The sequence below is a fragment of the Culex pipiens genome, unplaced genomic scaffold (genome assembly GCF_016801865.2).
Source record: "Culex pipiens pallens isolate TS unplaced genomic scaffold, TS_CPP_V2 Cpp_Un0001, whole genome shotgun sequence".
NCBI lineage: Eukaryota > Metazoa > Arthropoda > Insecta > Diptera > Culicidae > Culex > Culex pipiens.
In genome coordinates, this window is record NW_026292818.1 from 759,626 (window position 1) to 783,674 (window position 24,049).

Genomic DNA, 24,049 nt, shown 5'->3' on the forward strand with positions numbered 1-24,049 from the left:
GCAAACAAAACAAGCATAATAATTAGCATCTTCAGAAGAGCAGCCTAGCTCATTCAATCTTACCATCGAAATCAACAGTGCCGGAACCGTCGGTATCGATTTCCTGGATGATTCCGTCCAGGTCCTCGCTCGACAGCTTGTCGTCCAGGGCGGCCAAGATCTCCTTCAGTGTACTGAAAAGAAGCAAAAAAGACCGGATGATGAAAAACGATGGCGCCTGGTGGGCAAAAAAAAAGGAAAGAAAGAAGCATTTATTTGAACAGAGGAACCGCCGACGCCGCCGCCAACATTTCACTTGCTAATGATGATGAACACGAGTGAATTGGGAAAACTAAGATGAGGAGATAAATCTTTGCGTGACTGGAAGTGTGTCTGGTGTGTGTGTGCTTTGTCGAACGGATGGTTGATGTCGGGCAAGGATAGGAACATGTGTTGTGGAGTGGAAAAAAAACTAGTAATTTGAGAGATTAAATTAATTAAATAATATTTGCAATGCTGATATTAAGAAAAAGACGCTAACCCAAACCGTGATATTTGAATGAAAAAAATTAGGAACTCTCCAATAACAGACTTTTACTGTTATTTTTTTATTGAATTTTGTGATACTTTTGCTTTTAACGGTGCACAGCAACCAGAACTTTTGCACCCAGATTTTTGTTGCAGACATTTTAGTATCATCAAAACTACGGGTACTATCGAAATATTGTTTGATTCTTCCCCTAAAATACTGTCCACAAAGTAATTTACAACAAAGTTTCACTAATTTTACAATCCCGTAGTTGCAGGATTGGGTCCGTAAGTTTGACAATTTTGGAATAAGAAGACAACAACATCCTTCGTTGCTGTGCACCCTTAAGGTATAAAACATGGCTTGAAATTACGTTTTCAACCGAACCCCAAAAAAGCCGAATGAAACATATTTGAAAGCTCATTTTCAAATGCTATGTTTTTTCAAATCCTGACAATATTTTAAGTTAGGGCATTAATGTTTCGCCTTTAGACATGAAAATCAGCCAAGTGACTACAGCTAAATAACTAAAAAAATGTAAAGGAAAAAATCATTTTGGAAAGGCATTTTCTGGTACGGTTTTTACTTCAACTGATAATTTAAAAAACAGGCATTTTTTAACGACTTTTTTTCATTTGTCAAAAATCGTGGTTAGTGAAAAAAATTACAGACACAAAAACGGTCAGAAAATCTGTTCGTAAGATTAAGTTTATTTTTACATTCATAGATTTTTTGTATGGATAGTAGGTTGTAACAAAAATGACATTTTGGCCGGTATTCAAGGGTTTGTTCCGGTGGGCATACTTAGCCCAAATTCAAAATATGAGCTTGATTGGACGTAACAGGAGCTGGCGCTTTGCATTTGAATTTTAAATGGGATTTAACCCGTAAAAAAGATTTTTTCAAAAATGTCACTTTTTGAGGCATTTTGGCCACTGAAGCGTTTATTTTCAACATCATTGGCGTGTAGGCCAGATCCTTGCGCATCTTTTGGTATATATAACATTGGACCCTGGAGCTCGGTACAGACCTTCAAAGTAGGGCATTTTTTCGAAAAATCGGCCCCGGCAAAAAAGATACGCGTCGCGCCTCGCGACGCTCTAGACGCCATTTGATTTTGCTAGGGTCAATTTTTTGAAAAAATGCCAAACTTTGAAGGTCTGTACCGACCTCCAGGTGCTCCAAATTTCAATGTTATTTATACCAAAAGATGCGCAAGGATCTGGCCTACACGCCAATGATGTTGAAAATAAACGCTTCAGTGGCCAAAGTGCCTTTGAAAAAAATCTTTTTTACGGGTTAAATCCCATTTAAAATTCAAATGCAAAGCGCCAGCTCCTGTTACGTCCAATCAAGCTCATATTTTGAATTTGGGCTTAGTATGCCCACCGGAACAAACCCTTGAATGCCCGCCAAAAAGTCATTTTTGTTACACTCTAATGGATAGCTTGTCAAAAAATGATTACAAATTCGTTTGAGAAAACCAAAAATTGCAAAATGACTTTTAAGATTCTGAGTAGATCTTATCCTCTTTAAAAATATCGAATCGTTATCGAATTACGATTGTACTATTGCAATAACCTTACCAACGACAATGGACGATATCTCATTTAAAATTTCTTCATACAATTATCTTATTGAAACAAAATTTGGTTAAACTTTTAAAGCCTACAGTATTCAAAATATTTCGCAAAATACTATTATTAAAAAAAATATTATTTGAAATTATTGATCCTTGCACTGTAACTTGGATTTGGCCCGCACTTTTCTCTCGCACTTTTGACAACAGAATTTCGAAAAAACTAGGCAACCAGCAGGTGTTTATTTACATTTCCAGTTGCAGTTTCCACCAAACTGGGCATTCGCACTTTAAAATTGCGATTGACAGGTGTGCAACATCGGCTCGCTTTGATCATTTTTTGAGAAAATTAAAGTTTCCCAAGCCAGCTTGACAAGTCGCAATAGTGCGATCGATAGCAATAATTTAGTGCGAAGTCCAAGTTAGTGAGAATTGCTCAATATTTAAGTTTTATTTTGTAAAATATCCACATTTTACAAAAATCGTTTGTCTTAAAAATATTCAAATTTTCAAAAATTATTTTAAAATCTTAAATTTTAGTAGTTTTAAATATGGCTAAAAAACGATGCAATTTTTCATTTTACTTCTCCGCTTTATTCATTGTAAAATTCTAAAATTCTGCAATTACCGTTATTGATAAAAATACCAAAAAAAAATTTAAATTTTCTTTAACATTATAAAATTTTCTTTTTTTAACGAATATCGAACGATGCAAAATTTGAAATGCATTTTTACTTTATTATATATTTTTTGTAAACACAATTTTGCACGTTGAATACCTCCATTAAAAATATTGAAAGTTTGTGTATTTTCATGAATTTTATGAAAATGTCTATTAAAACTCTTATTGCAAATTATGAAAGTTTTAGAATGTTTGAAAATGCGATGTTTTGTGAAAAAATTAAATTTTACAAAAATTCTATACAATAAATTTTAAAATATGGTAAATTGTGAAATTCAAGCTCTATTTCTAAAATTACTCTAATAAATTGAAAATGCATAAATAATCGCTTAGTCAAAAAAAGTGCCAATTTATGCTTTTTTTTGTCAAAGTTTTCATTGAAGTTACACGAAAAAATTGTTAAATTTGCAACTGAAAAATACTTCTGTAGTACTTGCTATGCAATTTGTGCTGCTGAAAATGTCTATAAATTTGAGGATTTTTTTGAATTCTGCTTCAATAGTAAAAAATAGTATAAATTTGGAAGGTGTAATTTTTGATGATTGAATATAACCCCTATTATGATGTAACTTTACCTCAATTTAGACTGAAAAAGTAACATTACACCAGAAAAGCAGTAAAATTACACACTTTTTTCTGACATTATTGATGACTCCCTTCCCAGATGTAATTTTACCACGTTCACACACTTACTAAAACCCATTCTTAAAAAGAAACAAAAAAAAAAAACAAAAAAAAAATGATGACTCCAGTGTTTTACTGTTTACTAGACAACTAGCCTCCATTTTCCAGTCGACTTAATTTTTAAAACTGTTAATTCGATGTTAAAAAAATGAAACATTGGTAAATTTTCTCATTGAAAAAACGTCGGCCGAGTCAACATATGAGTACATGAAAAAAACGTCGTCTTTTGAAAACCTTTCATAAAATTTCTTTTTTTTTCAAATATTTTCAAATCAATAAATGACACTTATACAAAGTAAAATAAATCATGGATCATGGATGTAATATTATCTGGGAAAGGGACATCTTTTATGTCAGATAAAATGTGTAATTTTGCCTCCGAAAATGTGTAATTTTACCACTTTTCTGGTGTAATGTCAATTTTTCAATCTAAATTGAGGTAAAATTTCATCAAAAAAGAGGTAATATTCAACCTTCTAAATTTAAACTGTTTTTTTACTGTGTACCGATGCCTTTGTGCTTTCTTATGCTAACTAGATAGGATTTCCACTTCCCTTCCCACGCCTTGTCTTTAACATCAATCCCTTCCCTACTAACCCCGAGTAGGCCGCGGGTAATCGGCTTCCCTCCCACTAACATTTACACACAAGATCCTCTGTAATTATTAAGTCAAATGTAATTACAAAAGCCGACTCGGTCCTAACCAGGTCCCAGTACCGAAAAGGACCTAATAAAAATAATTTTATGAAAAAAAAAAAAAATAGATAGGATTTCCAGCAAGCTTAGTAAGAGAGCACAGAAGCATCGAAATATATTCAAATATAGTGTCATAAAGGTTTCTGCAATGAACTTGAATTTTTTTTCGTGTCTAGAATACCACATTTTTCACATTTCTCATCGCTTTAAAACCCACAAAATGTCCTCTCATCATCACTAATGTTTCAGTTAGTGGCTTCTTTACAAAAAAAATCAACACCTCAACGATGGAGACGTGCGGTCCTTTTGATTTTTTTTGCTTCTCGTCAGTAGAAATTCCACAACAAGACAGATGTGTTTATTTACTTTGACGAAAAAGTGGCAACGAATGTTGTGACGGCGGCTTGTGTTTACACTACTAAGATGATTTATGACAGATTGGTGTGTTCGCCTACGCGTCCTCCAGGTGCTTTCTTTCAGAGAAGAGAAGGCGAGGTCAAAAGTAGGTTTTGAAAATAGCGTAACTCCTATGAACGCTTTTGAAAGAATTAAGTCGTTTCGAATTACGAGAAGAAACCTTCACAATGGTATATCTGTCGCTGTCAACCCTATTCACCAATTCAAGGGTGGTGTTAAATTGCGAGTGTCACATTTTGAGTCTCGCCGGTGAAAAACCAATTAGCGGCGACATCAACAACGGCACCAAGTGTTACATCCAGATAACTTTGCGGTCAGTTTCCTCACTTGTTGACCACTACCACCAGATTGCTTTAGGAATGTTGACCAGGGTGTGGAAAAGGAGGTAAAAAAAACCAGAATGAAAACATTCATTCACTCATCATCTGGCTTGTCCAGAGTTCTGCCAAAGTGGAATGTGGCAGCAATGAAAAACTGTAAACTGTTTATTTTAACACCATCTCACAAACACGCCCATAAAAGTCACTCCCGGCAGATTTATACCGGTTCGAGTTGGATTTAGAGATATTTTTTTTGTGCGGTAAGGAAAAGGTGCTAGTCAACCTGTCAACCCCCCCAAACCCGACCAAGGAGGCCATGGGCGAAAATTTCGGGATCGCGGGACATTGGAAATAGAGGGTGAAACCGCACGACCGACGACGTCGACGTTGGCGTCGCGACGTCGGCCGAGTCGGGTGATACACAGCAGATGGTCCAGGAGGCCGTGACTTTCGAACGAAGGGGGAAGTGTGTGCGAAATTGTCTTGTTTTTCTGGAGGGGTTGACACGGGGTCGGAGGTGGAAGAATTTGCTGGCGTGAAATTCCAATCGAATGAAATGTGCGCGTGGAGTTGTTTCTGAAGAAGGAATTCTGGATTTGGGATTAAGTTATATGATGTGAATAATATAGGGGAAATATGCCCATTTTAATCACTCTAAGCCGTTCGACCAATTCTCATCACTTTTGCCGTTTTTCGCTATTAAATTAACATTTTCAGATGTATCAACAATGAAGAGTTGCTTGCTCACTTTTGTTTTAGCTATTTATTATAGTTCCCCTACATCAGGCATGATTTTTCAGAATAAATGAGCCAAAGAATTTAAAATCAAATCAAACCATCCACATTAACGACCCCCGGGTCTTTTGTGGTCTCTATTGCAAGTTTCTGCTCGAACCTAGGAGTCCGAAGGCTTGAATGGGGAGAGCACCCAAACCTCTTTCTACTCAAAGGAACCTTCCACCCCAGTGTTTGAACTGACGACCTTTGGATTGCGAGTCCAACCGCCGCCAGCGATTCCACCGGAGTAGGCTTGGTTTGGTGTGTTGTTTGTACTTATAGCAGGAAGACGACTCCCATACCTGGAATGACTTAACGGCCTAACAACAACCAAGGCCGGGACCGACATTTTACTTCCTCATCCGATGGAAGGTTGGAGCAAATGGGAATCGAACCCAGAATCATCCGCTTACAAAGCGGACAGCGTAACCATTCGGCCACGCACTGCCAAATAATTTACAATATGCTAAACCCGTAATCTTTTTTCGTTCTATAAGCTTGTTTTAATAAGGTCCTGTTACACGGAAAAAAATCAATTCTCGAAATCGTGAATTAAATTCACGAATGCGAGTACCACGAAGGAATATATGCACGTTTATAGTGCAAATGCACCATACTCATGAATAAATTCCTTCGTGATTCTCACATTCGTGAACTTAATTCACGATTACGAGAATTGATTTTTTTTTCTGTGTAGAAGTTTACAAATCTGGAAGGGACCAAGGGTCAGTAATTATTTCCTAAATTCAAACTGTTTTAAATAATGAACTCCAAGAGGGTTGAATTGAAAAAAATATCTGCCAAAAATAACAAAATTCAGTGATTAAAAATGTCTACATTATCTGTAAGGTAACAAATATTCCAACTTGGTCAAAAATGTTCTAACCATTAAACGATAAAAATGTTTCATAATGCAATTTACACAAGCCCAATTTTTTTTGCAATCATTATTTATAAAATATCTAAGGCCGATGCAAATATTTTTCAAAGTTCTTGTCCCTCTTCTCTGGCTGGGATCGAGAGGAGGGGGGTCGGCAAAGAAAAGAAATAACAAACCATAGTCTCAACATTTTTATGCAAAAAGTGTTTTAAAGTGCATTTTAAACTAGTTCAGTTGTTTTGCAATCATTAGATTTCAAAAAATGTAAGATTTGATGCAAACATTTTTTTGCGAAAGAAATCTGTTTGCGATACTAAACACCGAAAATTTTCAAAAATTCAAAAGACTTTTAAATCAACCCAAACATGCTAAAAATGATTCTAAACGCAGAGGAATGGATTTTAAATCGATTTCAGCTGAATATCTCTTTGCAAAAAAAAAAAAATCTTTTTTCGTAGAACTAAACATTAGAATTCAGAAAATATTTTTTTTTTTCGACTCAAGCAAAATAAATTTCAGATTGTTTTTAGTTGACTTTTATTTGTATCAAAATAAAAAAAAAAAATTGTAAAAAAAACTCTGCGACCTATTTTGAATAATTTTAGACAAACTCAGATTTTTCTTCATTTTATAAAAAAACTGCTTTTTTGAAAAACCGAAAGAAATTTAAATTTTTTAAATAATACAACAATCTCAGTAACATTATAGATTTAAAATTTTTAGCTCAAGTTTAAAATAAAAAAATATCCACACGAATTGTCTAAAAACAGATTTTTTTTCGAATATGAAAAAAAAACTTCAATATGTTTGAGTCCAGAAACAGAAACAGGAATAAATAATGTTGCAAGAATATAAAACTCTTTGAAATATGTTAGAATTATGTCTTTTCCCTTTGAAAGAACTGCCACCAAAAATAAACAAAATCAAGAATCAATAATTTAAAAAAAATTTATTTAACAGCACACCGAAATTTTACAGAAACAGAATAAAATTGCCTAATTTCAAACTAAAATTTATTGAAAAATTATAAAATTTAATCTTAACCTCAAAAAATAGAAAAAAATAAATGTTTTAAAAAAATTAAAAAGCTCACAAAAATCCCAAGGTGCAATAAACATAATTTTTCATTTAGATTTTTGGGTGTTTTTGAAACCGCTTTGAGTCAGGGCTATTTAAAAACACTCAAAAAGCAAAAATGGAAATTTTGTTTATTAGACATTTTCAAAAAATATAGCCAGATATGAATATATGTTTTAAATTTTTTAAATCTATGATAACTGATAAAAAAAAAATTGTGATGGAATAGAATACCCGAGCAGACGGAAATAACATGGGAATAACATTTTTTGATATTTGAAAATACTAGGCCAATAACATTTTTGTTATTCGTCGTTGTGATTTTTTTGTTATTGGATTGTTTTTGTAACAACAGACTAATAATGTTTTATGTTATTTTCCGAATAAATCTTTGTTATTCTTTTTTGTTATTTTAACAGTATTTGTTATTGAAATGGCATGTATTTTGTTATTACCGTCTGCCTGGGTAAGAAAAAAAGGATAAACAAATATTATTAAGTTGAAACAACGTAAATATATGTTTGAATTCTTTATTCTCGAAAGCATTGCAATAAAAAAACTGTTCATCTTTGAAACAATGAAAAACTTCAACAAAAGTATTAAAAAAAAAAATAGAAGACAATCTAAAAATTTATAAAGATATTTCCAACATGAACTGTTGTAAAGATTAAAAAAAATGACAAAAATATTTCAAACAATTTTGAAAAGAAAAAAATCTTGAGTTAATTTTTTTTTTGCTGAAAAAATAGTTTTCAGTGAAATAAAATTCTTCAAAATCTGGATTAACATTTGAAAAGGGTGCAGAAGCATGCAAACTATCTAGCAAACCCCGAAGTGTTGAGTCAAAACCGTTTTAAGGGTAACTTTAAACTTCATAGTTTTTTTTTTCGATAGGAACTTCAAACCTTCCAAAATTAGTACAGTCTGTGCTAATGAAAGTGAGTGACAAATCTTCTGAAATCGCTGTTAAACAGTTTGAAGCATACATTTATTTTACACTTTTTAATAAAATTGTGATATCATTTGTAGACTTAATTTGTTTTCCAAATTTTCTATTCTCTTTTTAAATTAATTTTTGATCTTTCATATTCTATAACATAATTTAATATTAATTCAGCCTTGATCTTTCTCTTTTTTTTTCAACCAAAAAACTGCAAATTAACTTTGCTCAAGCGTAAACCCAATAAATTTCTAACTCAGGGACAAAAACATTGAGCCGTTCCCCCCTCTGTCCCTTGATTTATATGATAATTCTGCTTACTCTGACAGGTTTTTTCTTCTTCTCCCTTCCACTTTGGTCGCCCTCAAAAAAATGTTGTCGGAGACTCTATTCCGTGCAGCAGCAGATGGGTGTCTCCAATATAACTTTTCATTTTTTTTTTCGCTTACTCCCTCTTTCTCACCTGCTGTCGGACACGACGGCCAACCTTATACGAAAAAAAAAACCCTTGGTATGTGCCACACTAAAGCTGAAGCTGCGAGCAGGCAAATTTTCACGGTCGTGTGACCTGGATTCGGCTTCGTCCGGTGGCCGCCGGAAAAGCTAGACCAGCTTACTTTCTCAGGGGAAAGGTCCCGTTTGAAAGGCCGTCACTCTCTGCTAGTAGAAGCATAGAAAGTTGAGACTATTTTCGGTTTGCACCGTAGGCACATCCGCCTAGATGGGCACTAAATAATTCAATGTGGGATTACTATCTGGGCCTGTCGACTGGAGGAGCGGAGGCAGAAATGGCACAAAACGGAGTCACTAGGACATGTTTGGTTAGGAGGTTGTGAGAGTTGGGAAATGGAAATGATGTTTTTGAACTGATTTACATCAGAAGCTACTTTCAATCAACGATGACAACGAGGTCGAGAGTTCAACCAACAAAATCAAAGAGCTATGAACACCAACCTTGTGGTAATGTAACCGTTGCCCTCGCGATCGTACAACCGGAACGCTTCCTTCAACTCCTGCTGCATCGCTTCGGCGTCCTCCTCCTCTATCAGGAAGTTGGCGGCAATGTTGGCGAACCCATCGAAGTTGACCTTCCCCGTGTTGTCCGGGTCCTCCTCGTCGATCAGGTCCTGCAGCTCGCCCTCGTCAAACTGCTGGCCGAGCGTGTTCAGGATCGTCGAGATCTTGACCGTCTCGATCAGGCCGCTCTTGGTCGTGTCGAACATCTGGAACGCCTTGCGCATGATGATCAACCGTTGCTCTTCATCTTCCTGCGGGAGAAGGGGAATTATGTTTTAGTTTATCAATTGAGTGATTGCATTGGTTAATAAATCGTTTTAACACATTTAAATTAGCTTTCAAATAGAAACAGTTATTGCCATTTGTAAATCACCATTTTAAAGGGAGCATAACGTAAAACAGGTAGAGGAGCAATTCTTTCAAAAAATTTCACCTATTTTGAAAATTTAATTTCAGTATTTTTTATTTGTATGAAACTGTGTACTTTTTCTATGACCAAAGAAGTAATTTTGCATTGTTGGTTTGTCCTTACAAGTCTCCATATATTTTTTGCAGCCGTCCAAACAAAAATGCAGAAATTTGTATGACCCAATCTCACCCCCCAGACCCAATGTAACCCTTGATGACGGTATTCAAAAATCTACAATATTTTTCAGAACATAATTTTTCAACTCTTGAAAAATTTACCCATTTTTAATTGGACTTATAACACACAAAATTGCGCAACAAAACCATTTTTGAAAATCTTTGCTTTTGAATAAGTTTTAGATGTCAAAAAATGTAAAAAAAAAAAGATTTGGAAGTGTAGCCATTGTATGTATGTATGAAATGTATGAATTTTGAGACATTAAGCTTCGTTTTCAAATTATTGCTACCTCTTTTTTTTTGTTTATAATGTGACTTTTTTACCATTAGAAGTCATGACCAATCAACTCTTAGATTTTTATTTGAAAATATAATTTCCTTTCTTTATTTTTTTTGTAAGAGACCCATTTCCTATAAATTTGCTTTAAAAACAATGAAGATTGTACTAATGGTTGCTGGAATACAGTCCCTGAAAGAAAAACAAACTTCCGTGAAAACCAGTAAAATTTTATATATTTTAAAATACCTACTGAAAAATATCAACATTCATCAAATATTTCCTCAGTCTTTTTTATCTGTTTTCATTTGAATTCATTAGTTTTCATTTGAAAAGGTTTATAAAAACAAAAGTTTTGCAAACAAAACTTTTCTTATATTCTCTTCTCTGTTTGTAAAATATGACTCAGATTTTTTTTTTCTAATTTATTTCATTTTTTTTGATGATAGAATAGTAGCAAACGTTTTCTTAAAAGTAACATTCATTAAATACAGTCGATATTTCAGGGACCGTGGTTGAAGGAAGTAATCAAGATATAATAATACATTATTGAAGGAATTTTACACAGTTTCATTCACTTTAAAAATCAATTTGACTTCCATTTAATGTTATAGGTATAAAAAAGAAGATAAAATCTTGGTTTATTCCAGATTTCATTAAAATATAACAATTTTCTTTTTTTCAATTTTCTTGATTTCGTTACAGATCATTTTCCAGCGTCTTGATATTTAGATTTTTTTTAAGGTAATAGAAAATAAAACAATTAAGAATATTTTATTGAAATTAATAGTCTTTCAAAGAGTCATGAAAAACTCAAATTAATCATTTTAGACTATACATGACAATATAATTATATTTTGATTTAAAATTTAAATTGCAAAAGTCATAATTAATATAAATATTAAATTCATGTTCGACAATATTTTTGATTTTTTTTTATCAAAAATCATTTTTTCCGGGTAAAATATATCTCCGGTATCAGGTCTTGCAACTTTAGCGCAAAAGATTCCTCTTAAGTCTCCTAAAACATTTCAAAAACATTTTGAAAATAATGAAATACGTTTTTTGGGAAATCAACTTTAAGTGGTAAAAATTTTAATTAAAAAAAGATTTGCTTTAAAAAAAAATTAAAAATAGCTTATGTGTTGACAAAGTTTTGAAAAAAATATAAATCTAAAAAAATATTGAAATTTCAGAGAATTACCCAGCAGCAGAGTGTCGAGCAAACTACAAATTCAGATTTAATAATTATATTTGCCTAAATAAGTTTTCCTGTGTTTTTATTTAGATGTTCTCTTTTTTCAGAGAAAACTGGCCAAGGAAAATATTTTTTTTTTGCATTGGTGTTTTCATATAATGTAACTAGCAGACTGGTCTCACAAAATATGTACATAAATTTATAAAAAAATTAGTACTTAGTGCTAAGTACTTAGTAGAAAATAATAGTTTTGATAGGTTAAAATTGTGTGTACTGAAACTAAACATATTTCAAAAATTATTGTCACAGGAATTCCCAGCTGTTTCAGTATACCAATTTCTTTTACAAATATGTTCCAACAGAACAAAATCGTCAACATTCCTTTCATTTCAGAACCATTGCGTAAACGGCCAAGACTGCGCCCCTTGTCACGGGTCATTACACTCCATTTTAGCTCTGACTTCCAAACCAGCAGCTCCTAATCCGAAGTACTTTATCATTTTCCTCTAGAACAGAGCCAAATTCTTCCTTTTCCGGCTTCCTTTTCCTTCGAATGTTAATGTGCGATTCGAGGCAAAGGGGTAGAGGGGGAAATCTCTTCAAATCTCATAATGGCCATTTTCCCCGCGCTGCACTAGCATTAATCATACTTTTTTTTTGCTGGCGGCTTTTCTCTTTTTTTTATTTTATTTATAAAACCATCGGTATTTCCTACACTTTTGCTGCTTTTCACTCGCCATTGGAAATCAGCTATAGCAAACTATAAAAACCTTTTGGATTCTTTGCGTTCCAACGCGAACAAAAAATAGTAATTTTGATGTAGAAAAAGACTTTTTCCTCGGACTGCCACCACGCCCGGCTGACGGATGGTTATTTTCGGGGTGAAATTATTGACCGCGCGCCAAATGATGGCGATATAATTATTAACGATTGATTCATTGGCTGAGGCTGCCCTGGCGGCGGTGTGAAATTAATTTATCCGTTTTAGATGGACGACTTTTGACGACCGCGGGGTTGTTTTTAGATCGTTCCGGCCAAATGGGGGTTGAAATGTTTGACATCTGCGGCGGAATGATGGAAATGTCACACACGGTCCCCATGACTGAGGGACTCATAAAATGCAGTTTTGATATTGATTTCCTCGCTAATTAGTTTGTTTTATTGCGGATGTGCGCGACGTTTCTAAAACTGTGCTAATGGCCTAGGGACAGTCGGAAAAGTCAAATGATTTTATTCTGTCGATGCCCCCGGAAGCTTTCAAATCGTGGCAAAGTTGTAAAAGCTGAGCTAACATGCTGACGGTTGGAAGCTATTCACAGGACGACCTCCTCACCACCATCGTCATCGATTGGTTAAGCAAATATTTGCTCATCACTTCGCCTCGTTCGTCCTGATGAGCACGCAGAAAGGATTTGTGCTTTGATGACTTTTCTAGTAGCAGAGCAAACACTCATTCTACGTTCCTGAAGTACCACGCGCCCCCATCGAACCAACTTCAAAGCGGCAACATTTCGATGGAGACGCATGGTGCCCCTCCCAACATTCCTCAATAACTGCCAAATCGTGCCGAATCGCGCCAGCCACACAAATCGAACTCCTGTCAGATTAACTGGCAAAATTATTGACCACGCCGGTTGGATGATTTGAACTTTCCCAGAAGCACTTTAAATAGCTGAGCGCGCGCCCACGCCGCTTAAAATTTAAAGCCGGAAAGATTCGTTCGAGTTGAGTTGAGGCGTGCCGAAAGCGGATAAATTAGTGAGTTTATAAATCTCACCGAAAATACTTATTAATGAGTGCGTGCCTGCCTTCGGCAGTCGGTCCGACTGGTTGTTTACTTGCTCTACCTAACTGACTGACAGGCAGCTTGTAAGTCCCGCGGTGGAGGGAAGAGAGATCGGTTCTGGTACGCGACACATCACAGGAAAAGTGGCCGACAAAGATGCGGACAAAGTGTTGAGTGATGAGGCGAATATTAGTTGGAATGTTGACATTCCAACGGGGATTGGTCATTTGAGATATTAAGTAACAAATTATGACATGGTTGAAATTTAATTTTGCCTATTTTATTTTGTATCGTTTAATCAAATCTTAATCTGAAGATACACGTTCAAAACTAGAATTTTGGAAAGAATTGGGAGAAGTTCTATTCATGGGAAACTTGTGGCATATTACCACATTTTTAAGAACTCATCTTTATATTTTTCGAGTCTGTCAACTTAAAACATCCATAAAAAAATAAAATGCAATAAAAAAACCTAACGTCCAGCTTGATTTTTAAAATTCAAGGCAAACATTATATAAAAATGCTTCAAACATCATTACAGTCAAGCTACTACCAAAAATTTGCAAATAAATTTATGTAAATATATATATTTCTCTGCTAAGCTTTTTCGTTTTGTACCGGTCTGTGATCCCAAAATTAAATTCCTTATGGTTTCAAAATGCATATATACCCGTTATTTTATATGTTTCAAAATTGGAAAAAATACGTTTTATTTATTTGCAGGTGGAAAACGTGTTGTAACCAGCAAAGGGATTTCTTTTCTTAATAAAAATGATACAGAGTATTTCTTGTCATGTTTTTTTTTCAGAGCTAGAAGTTCCAAATAATAATGTGACTCAAATATTTTAAATTATTTTTAAAATTTGATGTCTTTAAATCTGGTTAAAGTCGAAGGATGGGGTCAAAAAAAATATAGATTTTTTTTAATAGGATAAGTTTTCAAAATATCAATGAAAGCTATTTTGTAAAATTATCATTATTTGAAGAAAAAAAAAATGCAAAATTTGATAAAAAAAAATTGATTTTTGGCAAAAATAAAACTTTATGCACACTTGACTTTACAAAAATCCTGAATATTTTAAACTAGTCCAATCACGCTAAAAAAAATAAGCGCAGGAAAATACATAGTTTTTAGATGATTGCACTTCTATTTCCAATCAATTTTTGAAGTTTTTATTTTGAAAATATTGATGTTTTGAGTTAATATTAAAATAAATTTAATGTTCAAGGTTCCTTCTCCTAATAATTGTTTTTGATTAAATTAACAATTTTATTGATAAATAAAAAAAAAAGTAAACTATAACTTAACTGTTTGTTTTTTACTATTAACCAAACTTAATACTTGGAATCCTTAGTATGAAAAAAAGGGAACACAGAATGGAAAAAGAGAAAAGAAATCCATAGATATTTGCTATTTGGAGCCTAACATTTCAAAAGGGCACAAAACTTTTGTAAACAATAGTGTATCCCTTTCACTCAAATGACAGTTTGCATAAGGTGTGAGAGGGCTACACTCTTGTTTACAAAAGTTTTGTGCCCTAATGAAATGGAAAGCACGATTTTTTGTAGTACCTTTAATGTGACATTGCATTATGTTTTTTGAGATATTTTTTCTAACAAAATTTCAAAGCTAATCGTAACATTGAACTTTTCTAATTTTTTTATGGGCCAAGGTGAGGCCACAAAGTTTTATTGAATATTTGTGATTATGATTTTTGGGAATAGAGTTTTTAGATTTTTTGTTTTTTGGGTGTTTTGGAATACCCCTGACTCAGGGCAGTTTAAAAAACACCCAAAAAGCAAAAAGTCAAAATTTTGTTTATAGAATCCACTAAAAAAAAAAAAAAAACTCCAGATATCTACTTGATGTGAGAACATACTAAATTTAGACAGTGCTTAATGCGTTTTTTATGACGCTTGCCAATTTGTCTTTACTCTTTTCTAGCTCAATCTTTAAAATTGGTTTCTAAAGGCATCCAAATATTCCAAAATAATGGCAAGATATATCATATTTAGATAAATTAGAGTGAGAAAAAATAATCTGGTTTTGACCTTTTTTTCAACGATAAAAAGATCCTTCTTTATAAACAAAGTTAAATATTATAGAAAATATTCCAAAAACACGTAAAATAAAATTTATTGTACTGTCTACAAAAATGTGTACCGTTTTATGTTGAGATTATAATTTTATGTGTTCAATGTGTATTCGATGTGCTGTAAGTAGAATAGCTTAATTTTTGCGTTATAAAAAATAAATTATAAAAAAAACACTGATATCTAGAGTAAATTTTCAAAAGGTCCTATGCGACAAAAGTAAACAAACTGAGTTATTTATTGCATGAAATTCTGCAAGCCGAAAACTACACTTTCCGCTGATCCAATTTATTAAAAGCCTTTTATTTTTTCAGTTATTGATAAAATACAAAACAACCTAAAACGATTCTCAATAAATTCTTCACCAAATAATTATAGGTCGTTTTACCACGTGGGAGTCCTATGTGCATTAGGGTCAAGCGTGCACATAGAACCTTAGCAATTCAACTTATGATTCATTTATATCATTTTTCAATTATGATGCATATACGCTCATATCAAAATGACCAAGGTGCATGATTTTTAGTTATTTTGTTAAGTCGTTTTTTATAAAACTCTGAAACAAAAATATTTTGCAATCTTCATGATTGTCCAGTCCTTGCGTAACGTGTAGTCATCAGCTGATCGAGAATATGAAATGTTTCAATGCTTGCAGTGCGAGAGAGAGAAACCGTTAGGAGAGAAAATCGACCAATCAGCGCTCTCGTCGTCAGCTGTCAGATAGGTGCTGGCAAAACATCCTATCCGACAATGTAAACAATATTTGGCAGAGTCGCATAGGACTTTTCAAGTTTTGCCAATTTGCAGTTGTTTCTATTTGCTTTTTTGTTTTAAAAGTGCTTTAATCTTATTATAAGCTGAATACTTGTGTCCAGGTAAGTTTTTCCTAGAAAATAATGCGATGACTGCGTTTTGGCAGCTGATAATTAAATTTAAAAAAAGTGTTTTTTGCGTTTAATTTCATATTTCATTCCAGATGTGTGGCGCCCGGGATTGGACGGCAACGTGCGACAGGACGCCGTCGGGACGAGGATTCGCCGAAGGCCATCCTGAACCGGCTGACCGGTCACGTCCCGTGCGCGGCCAACGGGTACGCCTCGCTGGCCAGCGTCGACTCCATGAAGGACTTTGTGGCCCAGCTGGCGCGACTGTCGCCCTCGCGAAGCTACATCGTCGTGCTGGAGAACGTCGACCGGGTGCGCGACATGGACCACTACGTGCTGCCAATGTTGCTGCGACTGCCGAAGGTGACCGGGCTGAACGTGTGCGTGCCAGTGCGTGCTGCTCGTGTCGGATTTGCCGTTTGAAAAGTACTTAGTCAGGACGGGGCTCGCGCCGGTAGTGAAGCTGTTTGTGGCCGAGTACAGCAAGAAGGACATTTTGGTGATTATGATGAACGATTTCGAGGCGGTGCGGGAGCAATTAAGGATTGAGTTGGAGTAAGGGTTATTTTGGATGTTTTACGGCGATTTGTGATACTGATTGGTTGTACTTTTTAGGTCTTACAAGCATGCCAACTTGTCGGAGGAGGAAATTGATAAGCATCTGAAGATTGTGGAGATGCTGACGCCCGATTTCTACGAAAACTACCTCAACATCTTCCTGAACGTGTTCTTCAAGGTGTGTCGCGACTTGAAGGAGCTGCAGCTGGTTGCGCTCGAGTGCTTCCACAAGTACTGCGAACCGGTGCTGGACGGGACGACTGCCGCGGACGACGTGACCCGGCTTTGGCGGAATATTTCTAAAACCATGAAACTTGCCCTCGGGACAATCTACATGCGCATGGAGAACGTCAACCAGGAGTTGCTACGTCCCATCACCGTAGACGACCAGACTTCTTCGGAATCCGTCGAGCAGATGCATACGATGAAGCGGCTGGTGCAAACCCTGGAACTGCCCTTCTACGCCAAGTTCCTGCTGATTGCGGCGTACCTCGCGAGTCACAACGCCGCCAAGGAGGACAAACGACTGTCTATGAATATCACGGCAAGCAAAAGAAGCGCCTCCAGTCGGTCAACGCAAAGGCCGAGGTGTCGGAGAAGATGGCCACCCAGCTGGGACCGAAGGCGTTCACCATCGACCGGCTGTTGGCCATTTTTACGCCATTCTGGACGAGAAGGTCGGCCTGACGTGCAACTTGTTGGCGCAAATCTCAACGCTGATTCATCTCAAGTTCCTTAACTTTGCCTCCAGCGAGGGAACCATCATGGACGGCAGCGCGCGACTTCAGTGCACCGTAGGAATGGACTTTATCGTGCACATCGGCAAGATGGTCGGCTTCAACGTGAGACAATACCTGTGCGATTTCTTCTAAGCTTGCGCTTGCGTGTGTTTGTATTTATTAAACTAAACTTGTTACTATTTTCAATAAATATTCTGGTAAATCCGAGATGTGAATCGTTTCGCTGAGGGTGGTGACGCGGTACCGCACCTGAAAGAGGCCATTCTGGAGACACTGGTCGCGCAGCAGCAGGCAGTACGGGACGGCAATCGAGTCGAGATGGTGCAGCTGTTTGGCCAGGGAACGACTGCCGTTACGCTCGGAGCAGTCGAGCACGCTAAGGTTCGCTTTGCGCAGCACGTTGCACAGGTGTTTGGCCAGGTCGCGCAACTCCGGCATCAGGGCGGGGTCTGGAAAGCGAGAAAGACAGTTACAACTCAAATCAGAAACAAGAACGCAGTACTTACCGTCGGAAAGACACACGATGCCACACTTGAACGGCGCCAGCTTGCGGTTAATCCTCATGCTTGCATCGCCGCCACTTTCAAACGCATCCAGCACGATCTGCAGCGTGGCCACTTCGACGCACTGACGCAGCCGCAGCATACGAGGGCGGCGGCGTCCGCCGGAAAGAGTTCCAGCTGTTCCAGCGTGAGTTCCTCTCCGCCAAGGCGACTCTTGATGGCGACGGATTGAACGCGCGTGTCCGCGTCCTGGCGGGGGTCCGAAATGAAGAACCGACCCGGAACGCACGCGTATCGCATCCACCAAATCTTGCGCTGACGTTGGACCTTGTACATGAACTTGCTGGAGGTCGACGGGTTGATCAGGTATCGGCAGGAGAGCGTGTGACCGTGGTCCAGATTGAGGGTCAAGGAATCATTCAAGGGAACCTTCCCGTTCGCAAATCGCTCCTCTATTGTAACTCCAAACGGTACATTCGGATCAAAGGTTTCCTTTACAAAGCTCAGGTTCTCCCGCATCGGAATCCCAGAACTTCCTTCGTACACCGCTGTTCCAGCTTCCCCTCGTCTAAACTCATCTCTCAGATTATTGCGCAACATTCGTCCAATCGGGCTCAGCTTAAAACCGTCCACAACATTATCCCCCAAACCTAACGCTACAAATTTATTATCCCTACAAGCTTCCAGCAGCTGCCGGAAGCCCACAATCCCCTTCCCACCAACCATCCCCCGCTCACTTCCTCGGTTCCTGCTCGAGCGGAATATTTCCCGGTGGCGCCACAAAGTTCTCCTCCTCGGTAACGCATGCGTTCCTCAGCACATCCTGCTGGATTTTCCCGTCGGACACGCGGTCCTCGCGCAGCGTCAACCGCTCCCGCTCCAGTACCGTGTTCAGCGGTTCTACGCCGTCGGTGTCCACGGACAGAATCTGCGACGCAAACTCGATCGCGTCCTCGAGCGTCCGGTGGGCCTCGGCGCTGTCCAGATCCACCAGGCTTAACCGCTCCAGCAGTTGCACCGTTTGGGCGTCCACCGGGATGCGGGTTGGTGTCGACTGGCCGTCAATCGGAGATTTGTTTGGACGCTGGGGAACCTTGCTCGGATGTTTAAGCTCGTGGAAATTGATCTTTTGCCGGGTGCTCTTGTCCTGCGTCCCGGATAAATCGGCCGGCTTCGTTGAGGCAATGGTCCTCACCAGCGAGTGGAGGGTGCGTCCCGGGGGTGGTCGTAGATGGAACGGAATTCCAATCATGTCACACGAGGGGCCGAACTACGAAGGAACACGGGATTGATAAGCTGAATGTGGGTTTGTTTGCGAGAGGAGATTCAGCAGTCGTCATCGTCTGTAATAAAAATTAAACGCGAAGAAACGAACAAATTACGAGCTGTCACCGTACTGTAAACTCGAAAAAAAACTTACCTGAACACAAGTGTTTCAGATTGACAAGAATAAAAACACTTAAAAACGCGAAAAAAGCAAAAAACCAACCGAAAATTGTCAAAACATCACAAGTTCTATGCGTACTCTGCAAAATATTATTTACATTGTCGGATAGGTCGATTTTCCAGCACCTATCTGACAGATGCCGACGGAAGCGCTGATTGGTCAACATATTCTCATAACGGTTTCTCTCTCCCGCTCTGGAAGCATTGAAACATTTCATACTCTCGATCAGCTGATGACAACACGTTGCGCGAGGGTGGGGTAAACATAATTATAATAAAAAAGTTGTTTTATTTTAATCAGGATTTGAATTTAATTTGGAAAAGTCTTATGTGCAATGTTACACGAATTAGGTCCAATGTGCTAAGTCCTATGTGTAAAATTTGTCCTATGAATCGTGTCCTATGTGCACTCACAGGTCGTATGAAACAAATTGCTTTAGAAATCAGTTTAAACTAGACTTTTGATAATTCCCGTAAAGTGCACATAAAAAGCATCGATTTAGGTCCATTTTGGCGTTTTTAGAATTCAAAAATACTCAAACGTGTTTAAATAGGATTTAAAAATCTCACACAAAACTTCAACATGAAATTTCTCAGAATGAGGATTTTGCACATAGGACCTTTTGAAAATTTACTCTAGATATTACATCCGGTTGGAATTGTTTTGAAAAAGCAGTTTTTACAAAAAGCTGCAAAATAGTGGATTTTAAGTACGAGAGGTAGATGAAATACTACGACTGCTGAATATTCAACGTTTCACTCGAAAATCATATTCAAACTCAGGGTTGCCAGGGTAAAATTGAAAAAAGAAATCTGGCCAGGTAACGATAAAAATTTGGAAAAATCAGTCTGACAAAATTCTGAAAATAATGAATGGCAGAATTCGAATCAATTTAAAAGTCTGAAGATTTCAAATCGCACAATCGATTTTTTGGTCTCTGAATCAGTCAAAATCTGGCACAGAAAATGATTAATATATATTCTGGCTGACACTTCTAATATCCGGCATTCCCAAATTTATCTGGAAACCTGGCAACCCTGTTCTAAAGTGTTTTTAATGTGTAATTGCAAAAAAGTGGTTTGAATAAATTGGGTTTCCTGCACCCGTCCCAATTAAAATCTACGACTCGAACTCAAAGGATAGGCACTAAATTTCATACTTCGTTCAAGAGTGTTGATTTTCACAGGTTCATATTCAATTAATATGAAAAAATATTGAATTTTTTCATACATCCGCATAAGTTTAAATTTCCAACAGACTATCCAACGTTATTGATAAACAATCGATTGGGTTTTTAAACTTTTCAATTTATATTGCATCTTTGGCGCTCGATCCAAAGGTAAATTCCATCACTCTTTTCTCGCAATCATCTTTCGCGCGCAAAATTAATTAACCTTGTGCGAATAAACTCGTAATAACACACTAACGAACGCTAATTAAATCACAACCAGAGAGGTAGACTCAGAAAAAGATGGAATACAGTTCCTCACAGCTCGGTGAGTCAACTTCTTCTGCCTGCAAATTCCAGCCCAGGGTTTCCACGTGGTGTGCCAAATTACGTCCGGTCCGGTGCTTCCGGAAACGAGGTAATTATTTGCCCGACACTAATTTAAAGTGAGAGAAAAAAACCCAAACACTTTTCCTGGCCACTCACATCGACAATCGCAATGCTGCTGGTACGACGCGTTTTTGCAGTCATTTTGGACGAGTTTATTTGCAAGGATCACAAGGAAAGGACTTTCCACCGACAACCCGACGACGGAACTCACGCGAGAGAAGTGTGTCTTCCGAGGACCGACCTAGATCTTAGACTGACCACAACTGGCCGCGGATTTCCGATCGAGACCTGATCGGGTTCTGCCAGGCAGACCAAACCAAACCAGACAGGACCGCCCCGTGGCGAGGGGAAACATTCCGCGTACAATTATATTACCAGTGGCTGGGCCATAGACAACTCACACACAGACACCTGAAACCACCACAGGCATAAAAGTGTCTGAATCGAAGAGTGTGGAAATCGAATCAAAAGAGTTGTTTTCTTTCGATTTTCCCCGTGTATTGGCACGAGGAACGAGGAAGTGGCCAATACACATAATTTGGCGCGACCAGCAGCAAAGTGACACCACACCGATCGTTGCAATCGTTGAATTGGTGTGAGGGTACAATTATTAGAAATTTGAATATGCTAATAATATTCGAACAGAGCATCAAGTGGAAATCGCGTGTGACGAGAATGGAATGTTCGATGTTGATTTGGGGGACACTGAAGTTTGGATGATTTTTGACAGCGCTGAATTTCAGGTTAAATTTGAGCCAATATTATTGGTCTAAACTCAAATTGATTCAGTTTATTCAGAAGTAATTATTCATGATTCATTAATCGACTTTGTACTGTGGTGTTAAGTATTTATCATAGAATTTTTTTTTGACGAAAAAAAAACTGTAAACTTAATAAAAAATTCTCAGAAAATCCGAAAAAAATCGTTTGGCTCTTCTAGAGATGTATTTTGGATCTCACAAATGCAAAATGTAACGAAAATATTGATCTTTGAAAATCACCTATAATTAAACATTTTTTTTTGAATTTCAATAGATAGGATGAGAATAATTTTTGAAAACTGAATACTCAAAAAAAAAAAACCACGCAAATGCGGATGCATATTACCTCTTTTTATGTTTTTTTTATTTTAAATTACTGTGTACAAATTAAAAAATTATGTGATTTTTTTTGTTAAATTACTCAATTTTTTATTTTTAAACAATTAAAAAAATCCACCCTTCAACAATTAGATTTTTTACTGTGTACACATGCTTTGCTATACAGAATAAATAAAAGCAGTTTAGGTTTAAAATTTGATACAAAATAAGGAATATTTCCAAAGTTTTTTTTTAAAGGTGAGCCATAAATATTTTCTTCAATTTCTGAACTATCCTATTTATTTAAAATAAGGCTGTCGCCAAAATGATTTGAAGTTTATGTCTCTCAAATTTGATTATTGCCTTTGGTCTGAGGCAAACATAAAAAATATATACTACAGGCCATGATTTCAACATTTGAATGAAAAAAGCAGTTTTAATTAGTCCAGTTATTTTGCAAGAATTTGTTTTCAAAATATAAGTTCCGATGAAATTTTATGATTCGTAAAGCAAACTTTTTGCGGTATTGTTCATTAGAATTTCACAAATAATAAAAATGTTTTGAAATGAGTTTAAAGTTTTAATTTCCATTTTACTATTCCAAAAAAATCATTATTTAATGCGTTTTTTTTAACAATTGATATGTTTGGAATTTATTCAACGACAAATTTTAAACAACATCAAATACGTTATTTAACCATTTTGAATGCCGACCACTTTGAATCAGGAATAACTTTTTAACGGGCATAACATAATTAGTTTGTACATCAAAAACTAATGGGAATGATTTAAAAAAAAATTCTAAGTATTTATTGTTTAAATAAAGTCCAAACAGGAAAATTGCAGGAAATTTTCTAAAATGTTCAAATATATGTAAATTTTGTTATTATTATTATTTTCAAATTGCAAAAAAATATAGTTTTGTTGGAAAAACTGACCATGCCTATTACTTTAAAACCGTGCATTTTACTTAAATAATTCTAAAGTCGTATTCGATTGCAAATTTGTTTTTTTTTAGATTTTTTTTTAAATTTTTTAATTATTACAACTTTTTTAATTTTTTTATTCAAAAATCTGAACTTTTCCTTAAAAGTTTATCTCCGGAACCAGATTTTTTACCATCCTAAACTCAAATGTAAAACATACATAAATAAAATTCAAAAATTATCGTATTTTGGAAATCAATCTTTTTCCCGTGTGTCTATTATTTCTTAAAAGTCCTTAATGTAGCCTATAACTTTGCTGAAGACACTTAGAAAAAAGTTGAATTTTGAAAGTTGGTTGAATTGAGCTTTTTTTTTGTAATTTTACTCTAAAAATGTGAACCCAATGAAAATTTACCAGAAATTGATGAAAACTCACCAGTTTCTGAAGTAATATAACATATTTTTTGGCACAAAATCTGTCAATTACCATGATTCTGTTGTAGTTTTATATTAGTTTTAGTTTTAAGGCAAAGTTATAAATAAGCAATTTAAATAAAATTTATTTTTGATTGCTTTGCTTCAAATCTAAAACTATAATATTAATTTTTTTTTGAGGCGTTTGCAAAAATAATTAAAAGTTTATGTCACCCCCCTCCTTGCTCCAAATTTCCAGGGGTCAAAAAAATGTTTTTTTTGTAAAATTTAATAAAAATAACGGAACTAGGAATCTAATCAACAGAAAACAATTTAAAATGCATTTTCCTGCATTTAAAATCATATTTAACATGTCTGAGATCGATCAAATTTTTTTTTTAATTTTTATGAAATTCCGTTCTA

The 24,049-nt window shown here is 36.1% G+C and overlaps 2 protein-coding genes and 2 pseudogenes across 3 annotated transcripts in view; 1 reads left to right on the plus strand and 3 right to left on the minus strand.

Annotated features, from left to right (window-relative positions):
* Positions 1-24,049, minus strand: part of LOC120417784 (troponin C-like) — a 37,500-nt gene that overhangs the window by 1,070 nt on the left and 12,381 nt on the right. Inside the window, exons 1-3 of one of the 2 annotated variants that reach the window (XM_039579946.2) lie at positions 21,304-21,490; positions 9,515-9,828; positions 64-173 (exon numbers count right to left, since the gene is read on the minus strand). In XM_039579946.2, coding sequence (XP_039435880.1) covers positions 64-173; positions 9,515-9,828; positions 21,304-21,348 — 469 coding nt within the window. In that variant the 5' untranslated portion in view covers positions 21,349-21,490. Of the gene's footprint in view, positions 1-63; positions 174-9,514; positions 9,829-21,303; positions 21,491-24,049 lie in introns of those variants that run through there. The other variant, XM_039579954.2, reaches the window with a different exon arrangement.
* On the plus strand, positions 16,465-17,831 carry LOC120417341 (origin recognition complex subunit 5-like; annotated as a pseudogene).
* LOC120417777 (DNA polymerase subunit gamma-2, mitochondrial-like) lies at positions 17,859-18,928 on the minus strand (annotated as a pseudogene).
* LOC128093685 (glutamyl-tRNA(Gln) amidotransferase subunit C-3, mitochondrial-like) lies at positions 18,936-20,230 on the minus strand. Its single transcript, XM_052711335.1, has 2 exons — positions 19,623-20,230; positions 18,936-19,545 (listed from the first exon to the last, which is right to left on the minus strand). Exon 2 carries the CDS (start codon positions 19,452-19,454, stop codon positions 18,936-18,938), a length of 519 nt encoding a protein of 172 aa, XP_052567295.1. The 5' UTR covers positions 19,455-19,545; positions 19,623-20,230.